This window comes from Labrus mixtus, chromosome 18 (assembly GCF_963584025.1).
Source record: "Labrus mixtus chromosome 18, fLabMix1.1, whole genome shotgun sequence".
In the NCBI taxonomy this organism is placed as follows: Eukaryota; Metazoa; Chordata; class Actinopteri; order Labriformes; family Labridae; genus Labrus; species Labrus mixtus.
The window spans coordinates 13867378-13887868 of record NC_083629.1 but is presented as its reverse complement, the minus strand read 5'-3'; the positions used below and the strand labels follow the sequence as shown (position 1 = coordinate 13887868).

Below are 20491 nucleotides of genomic sequence, written 5' to 3'. Positions count from 1 at the left end.
CCCACAGAGAACAGCAGGTTAGGCGCTCGGATGCTTCAATCCCATCCCCCACATTTTTTGTAAATGTTCTTTTTTCCCTTTACTTTTCAGCTCGGGTTGTTGATGTATTAGTCCGTCAATTATGTGCAGTCCGTGTTAAGTTCTGTTATCCACATGTGGGTAAAACGCAAACAAAAATATAGGCCTAGAAATTCCGCAGATCACAGATTTGGCACCCGTCAAATATCAGTTTATGTGTGAGTGTGTGTTTGTATGGTGTTTTGTTACTCAACGCAGGCACTATGACTTGTTTTATTAGATTGTCTCTCAGTCGCATCCCCGTGTAATTCATCGACACCCTCGCTGTGGCCGTCAGATGTCACATTCACTGTCGCTGGAGGTGATGGAGATGGCGGAAGCGGCTGCTTTGCTGGACAGACTGGCCTCCGGGCTGGACGAGTTGCCCAGTCGGTCCACGGTGCCGTCCTCGTCCGCCAGGGAGCGAACCGACCCCCCGGAAAGGACCTGCTGCTGGAGCCTGCGTGGGCACAGGGCACAGGGACAACATGACATAAAGACATTGAATGTGCATGTCGTGTTTTTCTCTATAGCAGCTACAACTCCATTCCTTTTCTGACATCGTTTTAATTCTAAACGGCAAAAAAAAAAAAAAAAATCTTGCTTGCAAAACAGCTTCTTCCAAAGATGTTTTTTGACCAAAGGTCATTTTGCTATTTCGGCTGTTTTTCCTCTTTTTTTGTGTCAGGAACAATAAAGAAAAAAAAGAAAACTCAAATACCTTGTCAGATTTTTTTTCCACTTTCACATTTACAAAAACACGTGTATGAAATTACATTATACGCAAGATAGAAAGGCTTATTTTTTAAGGGATGAATGAAAATATTCCTTATTAAAACAGGTAGCACTCTTATGGCACATTCTGTGCACATGTATAGCCTACTACAGCGAGATCAATTATTACAGAATAACAGAATATATGGGCTAAATAAATAAAGGCTTTTATTCTATCATGGTTTTACAGATTATATAGCATTTACCTTTCATTATTGTTATAACAAGAGGCGTTAGCTGAACATAACAAACACAGCAGTACAACCTCGACCCTCACTGCAAAAGGCCTTTCAAAAGATTGGCTTCAATTGTAATTGGAAATAACACCTTATTATCTCGCAGAATACATCTTAAGTTAGCCTATAACATCAGAACAGATGCGTTGATCTTCGGTGAAAAATAAAATGGACATAAAATGACTAAATGTAAACCCTAATGTTGCTCTGCAGATTTGTGCTAATCTTATTTAGGCTACATTAATTCAAGAGTTAATTTATCTAGGACTTTTATTTTTTTTAAATCAATAAAAATACTGAGGGATGTTACAGGAAATCCTTAGCCTATATTTATTTTTTTATTTATTAGCATCACTGGATCTGCATTTCAATCGACCTTAAATGCACTGCCATTATTCTGGAAAAACAAGATATCCCCTTGATTTCAGGATCAGAGTGATTTTGAATCGAATATCCAGAGAAATGATGTCAGACCTGACTGTCTCCAAGCAGCGTGCGTTATGGCCTGTTTTGCTGTATTGAACAGAATGACTTTTAAATCACATGACAGGATACAGTTATTTTACTACGTCCAAATAGTAGGGCTGTGTTTCAACTATCACGGATATAAACCCTAGAGAAGCACCCGTCTCACCTGTTCTTTGCGGCCGCCGCTCTGTCTCTTTGTCTGCGGTTTTTGAACCAGTTTCCTACTTGTGTGGGTGTGAGTCCTGTCGCCTGTGCAAGCTCCCTCTTTTTACTGGGATTCGGGTAGGGATCCTGCAAATACCATTCTCGTAACAAGTGCCGGGTTCTCTCCTTGAAGCAGTGGGTTTTCTGCTCTCCGTCCCATATGGTTCTAGGTAGGGGGAACTTCTTCCTCACCCGGTATTTGTCCACCGGCCCCAGCGGGCGTCCCCTCAGCTTCTCCGCCTCCTGGTAGTGCGCTTCGAGCCACAGCGCCTGCAGCTTCGTGTGCGACTCTTTGGTGAACTTGTGGTTCTCCAAGATGTGGTAAAGTTCGCGGAAATTGCCGGTGTGGAAAGCGACGACGGCCCGGGCCCTCAGCACTGATTCGTTTTTGTTGAGGACCTCACAGGCCGCCGGCGCGACGGGCAGCGACCACAGGAAGCGGCCCAGGCGCTCCACGTCTCCGCTCTCCTCCAGAGTCTCGCAGACCCCGGCGACCTGCTGGGGGCTGAAATTCAAGATGGGCAGCTGAAACATGGAGGCTTCTCCTGTGTTTCCCTCTCCCCCTCCTTTCTCCTCTCCTGCTCTCTCTCCTCCGCGTCGACTCCTCCGCCGCTTCTCTCAGTGCGCCGAGGCTCTCCAAGACCCCCAAAGACAAGACAATCCCAAAGTTACCGAACCAATCGTCTGAGCAGCGTCTGAAAAATGCAAACGCCAAACGACGCGGAGGAGGACCGATGCTGAGCTGGGGCCAGCTACCGCATCCTCAGGCTGGGTTAACTTGGCAGGCAAAGGGCTGAAAGTGTGCGGAAACTAAAGCCGGAGACGCGATGTATTTTTCAAGGTAGGCTTGGATTGAAAGTACGAAGAATTAAAGCCGGAGCGAGATGTATTTTTTAAAGGGGGGAGAAAAAGACAGTCAAGCCCCCTCTGATGATTTCCTATTGGACTTGGCAGATTGGCTGCCCGGTTGCCATGGATGCACGTCAATCACTGTCAAGTTCGGCCAATCAGGCGGAAAGGAGATCTCAGCACCTCCCTTTTCAGAAATAATATAAACATTTTGACCTTTTTGCGTCGCGCCTTTCAATGTTTGGCTGCCCCACCGTGCTTAAAACACCATGTGCCTTTGTAAAGACTCTTCAGTCTATATGAAAACACACAGCTCAGGACGCGATTAGAGCTCGTAAAAACGAGCTTTCCAAGACACCCTGCCCTGCCCGAGGCCAAATAGCCTACCTCCATAATAGTTCTAAATTTCAGGGGAAAAAAACACAATTATACAACATAGCTGTGGACCGTGTTAAATTTGGCGTAAAATAATATGTTTAAATTAATGGTATTTCATGCTCTAATACTCCATATCATATTATGCTAAATTTATGCTATCGCTGTATAAACCTATGGGTAGACATAGGTCCAATTTCTTTTCCCTCTCTTCTTTTTTTTTTAAATAAAAAACATCCCACAGTTGGTTATTTACTATAGGCCTATCTGACTGCGGAAAGAAAACATTCAAAAGGGTCAACGTGGCCTTTATTTCAACAGGACTGAATTTGCAGCCAACTCTGTTTCACAACCTTGAACAGTGTTAGTAGAGGCTTCCCGCATTTTTCAACCTCACAAAAGTGATAATTTATTAAGCATAATAAGTTATATCAGAGTCTATGTTATGATGATGCATGCTCTTTTATGTGGGTAGTGAATAAATGCTCTTTTGGAGAACACGGGCTAATTGATTGCTGTTATATTGACAGTCGCGTGTGTGTGTGTGTGTGTGTGTGTGTGTGTGTGTGTGTGTGTGTGTGTGTGTGTGTCTGATGGTGATCCCTGCAGACTTGAGCTCGCACAGTGTAACTTATACGTGCTTTTGTTTACAGTATGGTTGTAATAGTAAAGTGAGGCTGCTGACAGGCTGTGATGCCTGTAAGAAGTAACAGGGGAGAAGCCTTGTTTATATTTATATGCATTTATTTAGGCTATATATAGGATTAGGATAGCCCTGGCAGGCTACTCTGCTCTAGTATCAGACACACTCCGTTTTGTGCACAGGCTGATTTAGTAAATAAGAGGGCGGATAGATAGCGCAGATGGTTTGAAGTGTCGGGTCAGATTATTTCATGGCTGGATACAGTAGTAAAGTTCATTCTGACGGAAAAGCCTGATATTATCTTCTCCCCCCCCCCCCCCCCCCCCCCCCCACACACACACACACACACACACACACACACACACACACACACACACACACACACGTAGCCTGTACATACACTCACTCACTCTCTACTATGGCTCTCTCTCACATGCACGCGCACGCACGCAGCACACTCTCAAGCTGAATCCCCTTCGGGCTCTTTTTGCATGAATTATAGAGTCTGAATGCGGGGTTATGAAATGCCTTCTGCACAGGAAGCTGTTCATTCTCATGCTGGTTTAATGGAAACCGCAGCAGCATTACAAATGAAAATATAAATCTTAATAATTAACAATTTACATATTATCTCTTAACGCGGATGGATTTGTTTGTCATAAATATTACTGATTTTACAAACAAATAGGTCGCGTCGGCAAAGTAAAATTGACAATTTAATGCAAATAGAGTGCTAACCATGGGCAGATAATACGACGACTCGGTGACCATTCATTCACCCATATTACACACCAAATACAGTTATTATTGGTAAATAAAGGATAAGATCTCGGGTAGCAGCAGTGGAAGTGAATTGCGAAGGCAACTGACAAGGTGCTGCTCTGAAATATTTAGCTGTGTGTAAATATTTTATCTTTGCAGCCTTCACGTACCAACCTAAATTTACAAGGACAGCAATACTTTCTCTAGGAAGCACCGCATCAATAAAATATGGGCGAGTTTTGGATCCTTTAAACGGAGGGCTGGAAATAACAATTGTAGACGGTGCACTGTAAGCAACACGTCTAGGTTAAAGGCAATGTTAAACATTTATGAGTAAAAAAAAGAAGGTCTGGAGACGATTTCTCTTTTAGGGTGAAATCATGTTTCTACAAATCAGAGTGTTTAGGATCACTCCGCTAATAAACAGGGGGCTGCACTCTAGATGTAGATTTTGGGGAAAACAGGCCATCTTCTAACTTATGGCTGTACATTTATTCCCCATTAAAATGATAAATGTCATCCTAAATAGACTCAGCCTGCGTGCTATAAACTCTACTGTAACCCAGGCCTGTGTCTCTTGTGAAGGGATAGTAGGCCTCCTGACACCAATATCTCCGCACATTCAGCGTAGCAGCACAGTGGCTCTCATTCAAACATCATTTTTTCTCTTCTGTCTTTGTTTCATGGATCCCACTGACACTCCTCTGTGAGACTAAACTGAGTTTGTATATTTCTATATTAGACATTTTACCTTTTGGTTGGGGTGTGTCTTTTTGAAACATGTATTAATAAACACTGGTTTATTTTAGTGAATAGTTATAACCACATTTTCCTATTCATTTCAGGTGAACCAGACTTTTAAAAAAGCAGTGTTGATGGAAAACATGGTGGACAAAAACAGGAACAACTGCCTAATTGTATACCAATTATATACAAGACAACTCAAACTGTGAGCCTAACATTATCAGACACTTAATTCTCAATCTAGACAAAAAAACAAAAAACAGATCATTCAATTGTTAAAGAACATATTTGGTTTCGGTTGTTGCTATTTTAAGGTTTTCCTGATATTTTATCACCTGTCTGCAGATTTCATAAAGGACAATAATCTCTTAATGTCACAGTTTGTGAAAAAATACTACTAGAAGTATTTAAAGTGATTAGAGAAATGTAAATCCTTAATTTCATAACTGGTGCAAAACTCCATTAGTTGTTAATATCATGTGATATGACTGAAAGCCCCATGACTTCCCCTAGATACTAAAGGACTTTTACCAACTAATTCTTCCATAATTTAGAAATTGAAGATTAAGCCCTAATAAGCCTTCATAAATATATATTAATGACCTCCAAAAGTCTGAGTAATGTTGAAGGGTCATTAACAATTCATGGACAGTAACTGCTTCTAATAGTTTGAAAATAAATATGACAAGGAGAAAAAGTTCAACACACATCTTTGTTTGAAGAATAAACATAAAGAGGACTTAAGGTGAAGAGACGATTGATACTGTACAAAGATGTGTTGCAGTTTCCTCCCACTTGAGAGTTGATGACATTTACTTTGTGTTATCATTAGCATGTAGCTAGGTCGTAGCCGTCCCTGGGCAGAGGGAGGGAAGGAGTGGGGAATAGTTACATGTGAACAGGCTGGAAATGACCCAGATTCCCTGGGATCACTGGAGCAGACGAGACGCGACATGAGCCTGTCACCAACAGCCAGCCTGCCACTGTCCCATACGGACCTACATGCATCTTCAACTTTTCTTCTCCTTCCCTATATCACATATAGAGATGTCTACAAATATGCAAATACGCAGAAAGGCACATGAAGCACATTATATCATCTGAGTGTTAACTAGCTCTATCCTTTGCTGCTTCTGTGTTTAAAGCACCTAAATAGCATAAAGAAATGCAGGCAGTGATGCAAAACAGTGGCACACAATGCATATGTATGCTGCAAGTAGCCTGGGGTGGGTGTGCACTTCTGTTTAGCAAAGATGGAGGGTGTACATTCACATGCTGCCTGCTCGACTTCAGTGTTATGTTGACTTCTCCATACAAGGCAGACTGTTTTAACTTAGAGTCAGCTGTCCCAGCACGGGATTAACTTTCCAATTAAGATATCATGTCAGCAACACTCCCCGTAACCCCTGCATGACCTGGATGTATTTAAAAGGCCAGGCTCATGCAGTGGGGACTTAAAGAGGAGTCACTTTGCTCATACGTTGCCTCATGACGAGAAGGGGTTATGGCAAAGCTCTCTGAGAGTTGTGTTTTCAGACCCATTTGCCCTCAAGAGCAGCGCGAGCTCTCGACGCTACGTTTAATCTGAGGATTTGTGGTAACAGAGAAGACTTCTTATCCACTGACCCATTGCCCCCCAGTGTACGTAATCCGGTGCAGTTCAGTCACACAGGCCGGCTGACATGGATAGAGGAGAGCCGATACACTACAGCAGTCGGTGTGGGGGGCGCACACACACACACACACACACACACACACACACGGTTGGCCCTGCCCTGACACACATACTCCTCCCCCAAGCTTTTGTTTCACAGGGCAAATACTACGCAGCACAGCCAAGCCAGTGTAATAACAGCCAGTGAATGTGATATGACCTTAAATCCACTGCGCCAATTCACACTGCGAGAGTGTTCAGAATAAGTAACCTTATTTAAAAACTGAGATTGATAGCAAAAGTGAAAATGTATGTCCTCAATGTAAACTATAATTTCATTAACACAATGTATAGCATAAACATATAAAAAAAGGATTCGACAATCTGCTGTCTGTAAAAGGAAACCATACTCTCTCTTGTAATGCAGCAAAAAAAAGTCAGATCTATATCTGTATATACCTATATCGCACGAGAAGTCGAATGATAGAACTACCTTTGTCTGTTACAAAGAAACAATACAGGAAGAATAAACCTTGAATCCTTGGCAAAAAGCTATCAGGAATACCTTGAAACCTACCTTAAAAAGAAAACAGATTTATGAAGCATACTATAGAGTGCATGCAATTACACTCTTGAATGCAGTCAATTTCTCACCAGATAAAGGGCTAAATGAAACTAGGGAGAGTGCATATTGCACACCGTGTGTTATATATTATCTGTGTTTGTGGGTGTTTGTGTAAGAGGCAGAGCAAGAGATGAGAAATTGCAAATGAACAAATGCAGGCATCACCTATAGCACTTGCACCACAAAAGTGATTGTGTGTGCGCGAGGCAGCATTTGGCTGTCAGAGCTAAAATGCCAAGCTGGTAATGATGGACAGTAAATCTTCTGTTCATGCACAGTGGTATACAGCCTGCTTCAAACTGAAACTGAACACAGCAGAGCTTTTCATAGCAAACATAGGTAAGATTTGGCGTCCAGTGGGGTGCTTTTCTTTTCAATTGCTGCTTGTCAATCAGCAACATTTTTTGTGCAGTTTTTTTTAACATCCAATGAAAAAGGTTTGTGGTCATGACTACTATTCAACCAATTTAAAAAGAATTAGAAGAACGTGACGATAAAAGACAGGTGATTTGATTGAATATTATGACTTTAGACCTTCCTGTGCAGCTACACTAACATTATTTCTGTCCCCTTTTTTCTATTTCATTCACCAACAAACGCACCTTTGCGATACATACGGCTTACAATGGAAAATAATAAGCACAATTTTTTCAATTCATCTTAACCATCCTAATCTTTACGTCTATTATTATACCAGTTCATTGAAGGTTGCAGATTTATTACACCATTATTGTCAGCATGGCAGGAGGTTTCTAAAGAACAAGCCTCTATGAGTGGTTTCCCAATTATTCTGCCTGTGTGCGAAAACAGAAAACCTCTTTTTTTGTGTGTGTGTCTTGACTCTTTCTGGAAAGCCTCCTTAATGTCTCCGCACTGGTGGGAACACTGGGTACCCATACAGCGTTTTAAGCTGCAAAAAAACCCCCCAAAAAAACACACTTTCCAAAAATAAAAAAATAATCCTGTCCATGTCAAAGGATCTTGACGACACCCAAAGGTGACAGGAGTCAAAACTCATCACGGTCAGAGGGTCCTCTGGCCCTAGGAAGCTACATGATGCGTGAGTCAGGGCACAGGTCACAACGCTGCGGCCATGCTGCCTGGGCCTCACCTCCACTTCACATTGTCTAAGAGCTTGTGCTCCTCAAAGACACACAAAAACACACACCACTGTCAATAAATGTCTCTTCTAGCAACAGACTTTGCTCTTTTGTCTGCACTCTCTCAGCTTTTGCAACAGTGACCTTTACACATAGTCTGTGTGCGATTTAATGTGTTGTAAGTGCGTAAAAAAGGCTCTAGTATGAAAAATAAGTACAAATACTTATTTTTACAATATACAATATAATATCTATATGGCATCCTGGAATAATTTCATCTAGTTATTTGTATGCATTCCCCAAATAGCAACCCCGCTTGTTCAGGCAAATTGACGGAGAAAGAAAAAAAGATAGAAACAGAAGCCTGAATTGTGTCCATTAACTCGAGGGAATGATTCATAGCGAGACCCTCAAAGCGCAGTGACTTCATCCTGAGCTCAGAATTACTTTATAGTAAATGGTACACTCATCACTGCATTACACTTTCTTATACGGCAAGGATCAAAAAGACTCCTCTAAGTTGATTAGTTTCCATAAAACACAATTGTTTCCTCATCCTAGAGTTTTATTGGTGCCAGCCACAGATGAGCAGCAATCTGCGAGCGACAGCAAGGCTCACTCGGAGAGAAACCTCCAGGTACAATACAGAGCTCTTTCATTCAGAGTCTATTGAACATGTATGGGCTACTGTGTCTTTATTATTCAAGGAGCTTGCAAATTAATTGTGTTTAAAATAAAGAGAATGGAATTAAAAAGTATTAGAATGATTATATAAATAGATTTTTTGTCAGATAAAAAAAAGGAACAATATCCTGATTTCATCTTCTTAAATGACTTTATTTGATGTTTTATTTATACTTGGATGACAGTACACCTTTGGGTTCAGACACAAAAATACATTTGAGAACTTCATCTTGGGCCTTTATCCGTTAATTGATTACTTGTCAGCTGTTTAATAAATCCTCAACTATTTTGAAAGTCCAAAGATAGAAAAAAAAGCCCAAATTCTTGCTTTTTTTTCAATTGTTTTTTTTAATGTAAATTTGATCATTTTTCTTTATTCCATGCTGACAGAAAACTGAATATCTTTTGTGTTTTCGACAAAAACGTGCATTTGAAAATGTCCTCTTAGAATTTGGAAACAATGATCAACAGTAATTGGCATTTAATAAACCGTACAACTTATGAGATAATTTTAAAAAGTGATGGACAGATTGATCAACAATGGGAATACATTTAAGTTGTGGTCCTACATTGTTCTGTTTGAATAAACCGTCAAACGGCTCCAAGGTGAGAACTGCTAATGATTCAAGAAAATAAAATACCCTTTACAAATTGAGTCAAGGATATTATGCAGGACATAAAATAACCTGCCTGCTCATCACAAATGTTGCACCATCTATATGGGAGTTGTTTTCACTATGAAGGGCAGAGGACAGGGATATCCTGGATTTCCATACTCTTAGAGTCTGTCAGCTGTGCTTTATTGATGGCTTATGTCAAATGCCATTCTGACAGAGCTCATTAGGATGAAGGGAGTTGTCTAGGTAGAGGCAGGAGAAGGCAGAGCTGGCGAGCTGCCTGATCACTGTGTGTACAAAGCTCACCACTGCACCTAGAGGGTGAAGCCTGTGACAGGAGTTAGCTGACAGGGCTATCTGTGTGCATAGAGAGAGAGGCGGATGCACTGCACACAGAGAAAATATATATGTGTGTGTGTTCATGTCATTGCTTGAGTTACCCGGTGTCAGTGAGCAGGTCCCTGCTTGATGCTGCGACTCCAAACACAACTGACAGGCTGAGAGTCATCTCGCTTTCGCCACTCACACATGCTCAAATATTTATCTGTGTGCGGTCCACTGTGTGGCATCAGCAGTCTTTTGCTACAAGGACAAGGCCCTGTGGAGGCTTGAGAAGATGAGTCAAATTATTTCCTCGCTGGTCCCTGCTCCTCTCTGGCGCACTTTAACGCATCTCCTGAAGAACACACAAAGAATACTTTTTATACATTAAATACATTTTTTCAAGCATCTGGACTATCTCTTGGTATAGCTCTTACATAGAAATAATACATCATCCACATCCTCATCCAGAGTTAACCCTCTAATGGCCAGCGGCTGGGGTCTAATACTGCTCTAAACAGCTGAATCCATATCTGCTATGGCCAGCGGCACTGGTGATGAGCTCAGACTGTTATGTGACATCTTAATATAGTGATTAAAAATGCATGTTTGGAGGGTAAGCAGAGGGGTGCTCTGGGTGCTCCTGCCAGGGAAGATTAAATCAGTCTACTTAACAGACAGGCCGGGGATTCAGGGTCAATGTAAATGAGCAAGATGCCAAAGTCAGCTGTGGATTTTTTCTGAAGAGGCAAAAGGTGATAATATGATAGCAGAGAAGAGGACATGATCAATAAAAAGCTTCAGAGGCAGGATGTGGAGATAACATGATTCAGCTCAAGTCGAGTTCAAACAAAATGCACAATAAAATCAGTGATGAAAAGTTGGCATTAAAGGGAGATAAATGTATCAAAAACTGAGCTCATGACCAATGTCACTGTTAAAAATGTGAAACAAGTTGGTTTATTCACTTCTCATACACAGTTTCATTAAAGTCCTGCCAAACGGTTTGGCACACTGCAGCACATCAGCAGCGACAGCAGCGGGGAGAGCCAAGAAAACTTGTGTTAGCATGCATCTTAGACCATACTGGAGGTACCACTGCATTAAAGCCAGACCAAAGAGATGTGGCTGCTAATCCAATCAGCTGCAACAACAAGCTGAGCTCATCAATTAGTACTCCTGCTCCGTCTTTGCCAAACAAATAAACACATAGACCTGTTAACACACACATACAGGCGTAAGCACAAAATACGAGATCAGATGTCGTAATTAAATCTGCCCTGAGGTCATTCATTTGAAACACATTAAAAAAAAAAAAACACTTGCAATGGTTCCAAGAAAAAGTGCCAAATAAAAACTAAAAATAGGAAGTCCAATTAATCAAAAATAAAGCGCTTTATTGAGTGATTTTTTTCCATTAATAGATTTGTGTTAAAGTGTATTTGCATAAATATTTTATCTACAAAATATTCACATCAATACATTTTAATGTTGGTCACATTACTATTCAAGTTTTGAAATTTCATTCATTTAATGAAATGAAGCGAGCGAATGGCTGCAACTTAAATCTCTTCTTTTAAAATGTTTGTCTTTTTGGGAAACTAAACTATTCGACCAACTGTATCAGGGGCTTCAATGGATGATACAAAAAAAAAATCAGTTTCACTCTTAAAAATGGTGTAGATGTAATACAATGTCTTTAGGGCAGGATTATCTTCACTGCATATATTTATTATTATTATTATACCAAAAACAATCCACAAAACGTCTGAGGAAAGTACACAGTCTCTTCAGCTTGGAGAAGTTATATCAAGGGTTATTTTGCTTTTAAATGTGAAGACTACGTATTGTTCCAGACAATTTAACACACATACAAAGAAGCTATTGTATTCAGTGTATTTTTCTCTTTTTGTGACTTGGTGGGTTCCTGACAGTTTTTAGCATCACCATTTACAATCCTGCCGATGCTTTTAGACTGTCATGGCCTTGTGCTGAATAATACACCTTTACAGAGAGCAGGGGAATTTTCCTCAGGGCACACCTGTGCCCTGATAGTCTCATAAGCCTCCAGCAACACAAAGAAAGAAAGATGCTTTCCTGCTAAAAAGGAATGGAAAGGCACAAGGTGGAGAAACAGATCAACAATGGCTTTTTTTCATTTGGGTGTATTTGGTTTTGACCTTCAGACAGAGCTTCAAATAGATGCGACACCGAGGGGGAAATCAAACATCCTGATGACCCTGAATCTCAAAACCCAACGTTGGCATCGAATGAATATGTGATGTTCAACGATGACTGGGGAAAAAATGTCAAATTCTGAAAGTGTAATACATTTTTAGACAAACAGAGAGCCCAAGAGTGCTGGTAATACCTCTCCACAATCGGCAACACCAGCAGCCACTGTCATTTCATTTCATTTATTCACACTCTTGATAACAGAAGTGCTGCAAATGTAAAACTATAATTACAATCAAAAATACACTATACCAGCCCAGTTATTCAGACAGTAAATACACATTTTCACAAGAAAAAATAAACTAATTTGGACCCTAAAATTCTTTACCCTTTTTTCTTTACTCTTAACCTGTGCGACAGGGACCTCTGAAAGGGTCTGAGATGTTTGGCATGCAGTGACAGGAGGGTTGACAAGTTAAGTGGTCAGACTTGCAAAGTCAGGCTGTCAGGAGAGATGGACAACATTATCGAATGTGGAGCTGAAGAAAGTGTCTGCTCAGGGAAATGAAACAAGTCTATCAGACAAATCAAACTCATATTTGCTCTAATTATTGGTTGCATTTTGATTTTCACAGAATTTCACAAACAGTGATTGCCACAGCTCAGATTCGAAAATGTGAAAATATCAGTGTTTCAAGTGGCAAATCGCCTGCTTGCAGCGAGGTGGGGGTTCGTTGAAATCCTGCCTGTCCTTGTGTGTCACTTACCAGCCCCGGGAAAATACTTTTTTTTTTTCTTTTTTTTTTGCTGATAGCACAAAGTGTCTCCATGAGGCTAATGCTTTATGTCAGTTTCTATACAAAACACACACACTTTAGAATGAGGGAATGCACCTTTACTTCACTCATAAAAGCGTTTTCTTTCCCACATCACTTAGCAGAATACGGTTTTTAAGTATTGACACAGTTGAAAAGCTGATGACTAGGTTTTTAGTAGGTGCTAGAGGTGACTGTCGAATCCTCTGTGATTCACCCTGTTTGTCTATATTCTCTTCATTTTATTATCTACACTTCACCAACAAGGAGAGCTAGACAAGTGAATTGATGGGAGGGTGGAGTAGGGAGGGAAGAGGGAGGTAAAGGGAGGGGGGCTGATAAGGAAGAAAACAAAATAAAAGGGAAAACAGACAAGGAGTGCCAAGCTCTGAAAACTGGCATGCTGCAGTTGTATGTCAGTCACCTAGCAACAAGTCCTCCCCATCACTTACCCCCCGCTTTCCCGTCTCCCGCTGCGGTCTCTAATTCAACAAATCTGCTTCGAATGTATGGCTGCTCTTCTAACAAAACGCATTCTGCGCTGGGGGCTAAGGATGTGGGCCTCCGCTGAACACGCCACTCAGCTGCCCATTGACCACCGGGGCCTTTCTCTGCACACACTAAGGAGCGAGGGACAAAGACCCTGAAAGCAGGGGCAGCTCTACAGAGAAAACATTTGCTTGTAATTGTGTTTGACTGCATAATGAAAATGATGTTCTTTTTTAATTTGGGCTTGTTAAGGCCACAGTATTTTCTTCTGGTCACCTGATTATTGTAAATACACAGCCCCTCACTTGCCCTATGGGGCACAGAGGGGGGAAATATTGAAAATGGTCCAAAGACCTCCCCACGCTTTACTTTAACCCTCTTGTGTTTCAAGGGTTCTCTGGCAAAAAACATAAATATGTAGACCCTGTTCGTTACAGGATGGGCCAGTATGCTAGGATGAGGTTTTTTCTCTTCCCCCCAGAAAGAATAATAGACAGTGACACACACACACACACACACACACACACACACACACACACACACACACACACACACACACACACACACACACACACACACACACACACACACACACACACACACACACACACACACACACACACACACACACACACACACACACACACACACGATGAGAGTGCTGCCATGCTTGCCCTGAGTTGTGAAGCATTGAGAAGGTTAGCATTCCTGGTGCTACTTCAGTGAAACAGACCATTAGTGGGAGCATCGGGCTAGCGCCCAAAAGAGTGCTTCAATGGACACATTCTCATCCAGTGATTATTTGCACTTTTTGGCCCCCAATTTCCTTTTTTATTAATGTGTGTTTTCCACATTCATCTGGCATTCTTCCTTTTTCTCCTCGCTGCTCTCCTGAGGCAAGGGTGAGGAGCATTAAGGTGAATGTCTTAGCCTGGAAAAGGAAATTTAAATAAGTCTAAGCTGACAATCAACTGGTTTCAGAGTTGTTTGAAATGAATGCACTTTGCCATATTTGATCTTTTAAAACATAGCCAACAAAAACCTTTTATAAATTATGTTTCTTTGGTAATTTTGTATGATTGATGATTTATGTGTCTACCCTTCCTGTCACCCTTTCAATGGACATCTTTTCAGCTATTTAATTGGTTTATGTTAGTGTCCCATGTTCACAGTGATCTCCAGGCCAGCCCTTGATAAAGGGTGAGTCTACTAAGAGGTCACAGGTGAGATGAAACGACACTGATCTTTGCTCACTGATATTCAAAAGTGTATTCTCCAGGTTTCTGTTCGAGTAGCCTGCAGAGACTGCCGGCGCGTGCGACCCTGATGCTGAACTCTGACATTCCAAACAAACATCCTTAATCTTTAACTGCAGGTGTCAACTCCTGACTCATTCATTACTTTGGCTTTTTTGCACCTTACAGGATCTATATATGAATTATTGTACAGAACATTGTCAAGGATGCTTTCGAAATGACTGAATATATATCAGATATTTGAAATATATTAAATAAGGGCTAGATGATATAGAAAAATCCTTGTACCACTGTATATTCAGTTGGGTTGCAAGAGTCTGTAAGGCAAAATAGGTACAGCTTAAACTTGTAGTCTAATCCAACAACCCTTCATTTAATCACATTTTCATGAATCTTATGTTTAGAGTGGCCTTTTTTTATGTGTCACATTGAGAGATTTTTTTGTCTTCTGTCATCAGCATTTAAATAAGCACAGGGAAAATACATATTGGAAACAACTCTCAGAATAGGGATCCTCAATTATGGAAAAAAAACTAAAATTAAACGGGAATTCTTTTCTTAAGGTTTATTTTTTGCCTTTGTGAGAGAGAGAGAGAGAGAGAGAGAGAGAGAGAGAGAGAGAGACAGACAGAGACAGAGACAGAGAGAGAGAGAGAGAGAGAGAGAGAGAGAGAGAGACAGACAGACAGAGACAGAGACCGAGAAAGAGAGAGAGAGAGAGAGAGAGAGAGAGAGAGAGAGAGAGAGAGAGAGAGAGAGAGAGGGGATACAAGCAGGAAAAGAGCCACAGGCCAGATTCAAACTCGGGCCTTCCGCTTAGAGGACTATAGCCTCTGTACATGGAGCGAGCACAATAACCACTAGGCTACCGGCGCCCCATAATCACGATTATTTTTGATTGATATTGCGCTCACGATTATAAAACAAGTTTAAACATTGATTGTTCGATTGTACTTCTTAACACTTTACCATTCTGGACGCTTTGAAAAACCAGCAATAAATTTAAATAAATAAGTGAAAAAATATAAATATATACAAATAAAAAATGATAGATTCATAAAAATAAATTACCTATGTTTTTGAGGTAGTGGTGTTTAACTCTAAAATATAACAACAAACACTTTGAAACATTAACCACACGCGACAAAACCTACGGACAGAACGAGCACAACACAGCATAGGGCACAGTAATCGTTTGATCTCGATCATCATGTTTTCTTGAGTGGGGAAGCCAAAATGGTAATGAAATCGAATTGAAACATTACCCAGCACTACCTAAGAATAACATTTTTTTTTTTTTTTTAATCAGTTAGATCAACTTTCTCAAACAGATGAAACATCAAGAGTGTGCATTTAAACCTTGATGATTTATTGCAGGACTGTTGTATGAGATTGCAAAGAATTGTGGCTTACAAGTACTGTACCTATATCACATTAGCAGATCAAATCTGCAAATGGGAATGCTTATTTTTTAGCCAATGTGTTGAAAAATCATGCATGCAAGAAAAACATTCAATAATCCTAAATCTCGAATTAGCTAATCTAGCTGTCCTGATTTACAGTATGTAACATTGTCGCCGATCAATCAGTCCATTTACACACGTTAGAATCAGAATTAGAATCGTTTTTTTATTGCCAAGTACATTCACACAAGGACTTTGACTTGGTGTTTTGGTGCAAAGAGTATTTTTCAGGACAAATATTAAAATGTAGAGAAATATTGCAAGACTCTGACTTCTGATTTAATAAAATGAGGATTTGCTGTTGTTCTGTTTAATATCACTATAATTGAAAAATGTGGGGGTTTTGGGTAGATGGTCATACAATAAAAGTAATTTGAATAAGTCTGGGAAATTAAAATGGACACATTTCACCATTGTCTGCATTTTATAAATGAGTTATCAGTGAGTCAAGGACATAAGCAGTAGATTATTCATCATGAAAATAAGTGATAGTTATCACTCAAATCTTTTGGACCACATAAATGAGGAAGGGTTCAGACACCATGATGAGTTCATTTCTTCTTTGCAGTGTGAAACATGTGAGATTAAATGCATATCTTTGTCACCCCAGCTTGGTCTGTGCTATTGAGACTGAGCAGGTGTAAAGACGAGGGCTTGAAGAGTGTGAGGGGTCAGACGTGAAAAACTTCAGTCCTGTCAGACTGGAGTGGCTGGAGGGCGTGCAGTAACACCCACCAAACCCTCCCCAGTTTAGATTAACAAGTGTCAGCAGCACATTTACGAGGCCCTGCTTCATTTGTGTTTTCTAAGTGACAACAAGTGACCGTGTCTGTCTGCCTGTGTGGGTATTCTCAGGACTTTCACCACAAGGACCCCAACTTTGACACCAATTAAACAGATTATGTCTTAAGATGAGAGGAAAACTACAGCCGTGTGTTACCACAGTGATTGCTTTTGACGGGGTCACAGGGTACCATGCAACAGTGCAGGACCTCATCAGGAAGCCGCTTATTATACAGGGATTACAGCAAATAAAAGAAAATTCTTTACAGACAACAACACATGAAGATAACGGCCAATGCAGATTTTAGGATCAGAAACAAAAAGTGTGTTTATCTGATGTGGTAAAGAATTATTAATTGAGCTAAAACAAGTCATGTTAGACATGTGCCCCATGTAGCTTTCCTCCACATAGTGGCTTAATATGAAATCAACTTGGTAAGACTAAAATCACATTATGCACTTTGAAGTTAAATAGAAAATGTATAGTAACCTGCTGGCTGGTATGTTTCCTTGCTGGTTTCCTTTACGAAGTTAAGATGACGAGTTAAATGTCATTTTTTTTAACATTTTCCTGTTTTCAGAGTTATCTCAATTTGCTGTAAATGTTTTCTTTTAAAAGGTTATTCACACAAAATGCTTTACAGGAACCTTGAAATATGGCACATCGAACTGAAAGTAATTTCAACTTTTAGTCTATGAAGTTGAATCTCTTAAGACTGGTTCTGGTTTTGCAATCCACAAACCAAGTTGAGCCCTTTTCCTCACTAGTTATGATAAAGATTAAACATACACCGCCAGGAACCATACGATACAGAAACATATGATGGCGTTTGAGGGAAAAAAAACATTTAAAAAGCACATAAAGAGGATTTTTAAGCGAAAAGTAGCCTACTAAAGGAGCTGAAAAATAAGGATTGTATTAGCTTCAATGGAACATCTCATCTGTTTAATTTCGTTAGGCCTACAACAAATGAGAAATTAGTTTATGCTTAAATTGAGTTTAAAATAATTTAAAAAACATTTTTTTAAAATGTTGTCAAGTCAATTCAAAGCTTGGTTTAATTTACTAAAAGCAACTGAACCAGGCCTTCCATGAGCATTTACATACAAACTAAATGCTTGAACAACATTGTCAGAAGATTTTTTTCTGGAAGTTTCTGGTGTCTTACCAGGATGTGGATGGGAAGGTTCATCATCATGACTCAGTTTTGTGGGGGAAACTCAGCGGCCTCCTCCTCCTCCTCCTCCTCCTCCTCCTCTGTCTGTATTTTCTTTCCTTTTTTTTCTGCGTGTTTTCACGTTAATTAGCAGCAGTTGAACTGTGAGCCGTAAATCAAGAAGTACGGAGTCTATTAATGAGTCGGACCACCCAGGAAAACTATTTTCTCTGCACTTTCTTCACGGACAATGTGAGGATACTCGAGTGTGCCATGCTCTGAAAACTATGAACATTCACAAGAGCAGTGCTCCCCGCTGCAGCATCTCCAGCAGGCTAATGGCTGCTACAAGTAGTCTACTGAGTAAAGGTTTAAAAAAAAAAAAAAAAAAAAAAAAAAAAAAGAACAACAAAACAGGTGAAGTATCGGAGGGGAGGGGGGGTCTGAATCTGTGTTCATATATATATATATATATACATATATTTGTATGTGTGCCTGTTTTTATTTTGGCTGGACGCTGAGCTTGAAGCTGGCACCAGAAAAGTTTTGAATTGATGTTCAGTTTATTGGAATAACAATCAAATACAGTAAAGTAGCTTAAATGAACAAACCATTAAGAATCACCACAGGAATCGGCATTTTAAAAAAAATTACTTCACACGCGAAAAAGTTCCGCATTAACCATTGAAGAAGCCTTCAGAAAATAACTTTATTTTGCCGATTATTTGGCCAATATCTTTTCTAATTAATAAAAATAATTATAACATCTTAAACGTAGCAGAGAAGTCAGCTGGGGTTATGGATTGGGCTATTTATGATAAAACAAGGTGAAATAGGCTACTAAATAAATAAATAAATAAATAGATTTCCCACTCTGCACATCTTTCACAAATCAGTCAAAACATTCTTGTAATAAAAACATGTGGTTTTTTTTCCACCTCAAGAGCAGATCCTCAGCACTGAAAGTAGTACTTAATTGTCTTCCATTATAAAACCTCACAAAGCCAGACCACTGGCTACTAAAATACCAAGGTTAATCTTGATTAAATATCTTGTCAGGGTGCAAAAAGCATATTTTACATAAAACATCCTTCAAGGGAAGTGAAGCATGATGTTTGAAAAATATATAAAATATTGCTGATGGCAAGGCCAAGCATCCCAAGTCTCTGATGAAAGGTATCAAAAAGATTAAAGAAAAACCATTACAAATCAACATACCACTAATATGGCTTCATCTGCGTTCCCAATTATCTTCCTACCCAATTCAAGTCGCAATTTAGCAAGCCAGAGTAGAAATCATTCCTCAAAGTACTTTTTAAGATTTCACATGAATGAATTTCAGTAAGCAGTGCTTTAACATTTGCTGCTCTACAATTGGCCAAGTGCTGTTGGAAAAGAAAAGTCAAAAACACGTTATTCTTCATCTGTAGATTTCTTACATGAAAACAGGCAGTGAAGGTGAGCATTAAATAAGAGGAGTTAATTTAAACATGACTCGTGACTTTAAGCTTTGCTGATCATTGTCAAAACTCAATATTTATTATAGAGCAAAAGAAAGTGCATTTAACTGAGCTGCATGGATGCTTGAGAACAAGCCAGCTGTATGAAGACTTCCTTCTCCTCTTTGCGCTACAGAGAGGAAATCCTCCAGCAGGCTGAATGCCCCTTTAGAGCCACTTTTGTTCTGACACACTTACCCCACACACTCCAAAAGTAACATCCTTCTGCAGAGAAAAAAAAAATCCTCCCACACCTGTTGATGAATTGTGTTTGTGTACAGGGCAATAACATGGGTGCCTTTATACCACCCAAAATAGTAGTTTCCTCTTGTGGTGAATAAGGAAACCCTCTCACAAAACACAGAAAAGACGCCTGGTTGCCAAATGAGAGGACTAACAGAAATAATTTGGGCAGGGAAGTCAAAAGATTCTTCAATGACTGCTGCTGCTGCGGAGGGGGAAATGTTGTTTATGCAGGGTGCATGGGGCCCAAATGGTGCCAAATACCCCCCTAATGTAGTTTAATTATAGGTTTAAGAATAGAGGTGAACAGTATTGGAAGTCAAGCTCCTTTTCCAATTCAGCCTTGCTTTTAGAGAATGACAAATTAATTATGAATGGATAGAACTTCCACAGCTGTAGGGACGACTTTGTAAAGCTTTAATTCTCAGATAGATTTAGCTTGCAATATTATTCATGTATGTAAAGATGTATAAGATTGAGATGGGGGCATTTAATGAG

General features: G+C 40.0%; 2 protein-coding genes across 2 annotated transcripts in view; both read right to left on the bottom strand.

The window, feature by feature from the left end:
• Nucleotides 1-6: 6 nt before the first annotated feature.
• Nucleotides 7-2720, bottom strand: six6a (SIX homeobox 6a). The gene is made up of 2 exons (XM_061063392.1): nucleotides 1702-2720; nucleotides 7-517 (listed from the first exon to the last, which is right to left on the bottom strand). The coding sequence occupies exons 1-2, from the start codon at nucleotides 2271-2273 to the stop codon at nucleotides 352-354; spliced, it is 738 nt and encodes a 245-aa protein (XP_060919375.1). The 5' UTR covers nucleotides 2274-2720; the 3' UTR covers nucleotides 7-351.
• A 6645-nt stretch (nucleotides 2721-9365) lies between these two features.
• The window catches only part of ppm1aa (protein phosphatase, Mg2+/Mn2+ dependent, 1Aa), a 35379-nt gene continuing 24253 nt past the window's right edge, over nucleotides 9366-20491 (bottom strand). The window contains exon 6 of the mRNA XM_061063467.1: nucleotides 9366-10468. Coding sequence (XP_060919450.1) covers nucleotides 10457-10468 — 12 coding nt within the window. The 3' untranslated portion in view covers nucleotides 9366-10456. The remainder of the gene's footprint in view (nucleotides 10469-20491) is intronic.

Coding starts and splice junctions, on each gene's coding strand:
- six6a (XM_061063392.1), bottom strand. CDS start 2,273: ATGTTTCAGCTGCCCATCTTGAATTTCAGCCCCCAGCAGGTCGCCGGG. Junction 518..1,701: donor GCGGCGGCCGCAAAGAACAG/GTGAGACGGGTG, acceptor GTGCCCACGCAG/GCTCCAGCAGCAGGTCCTTT.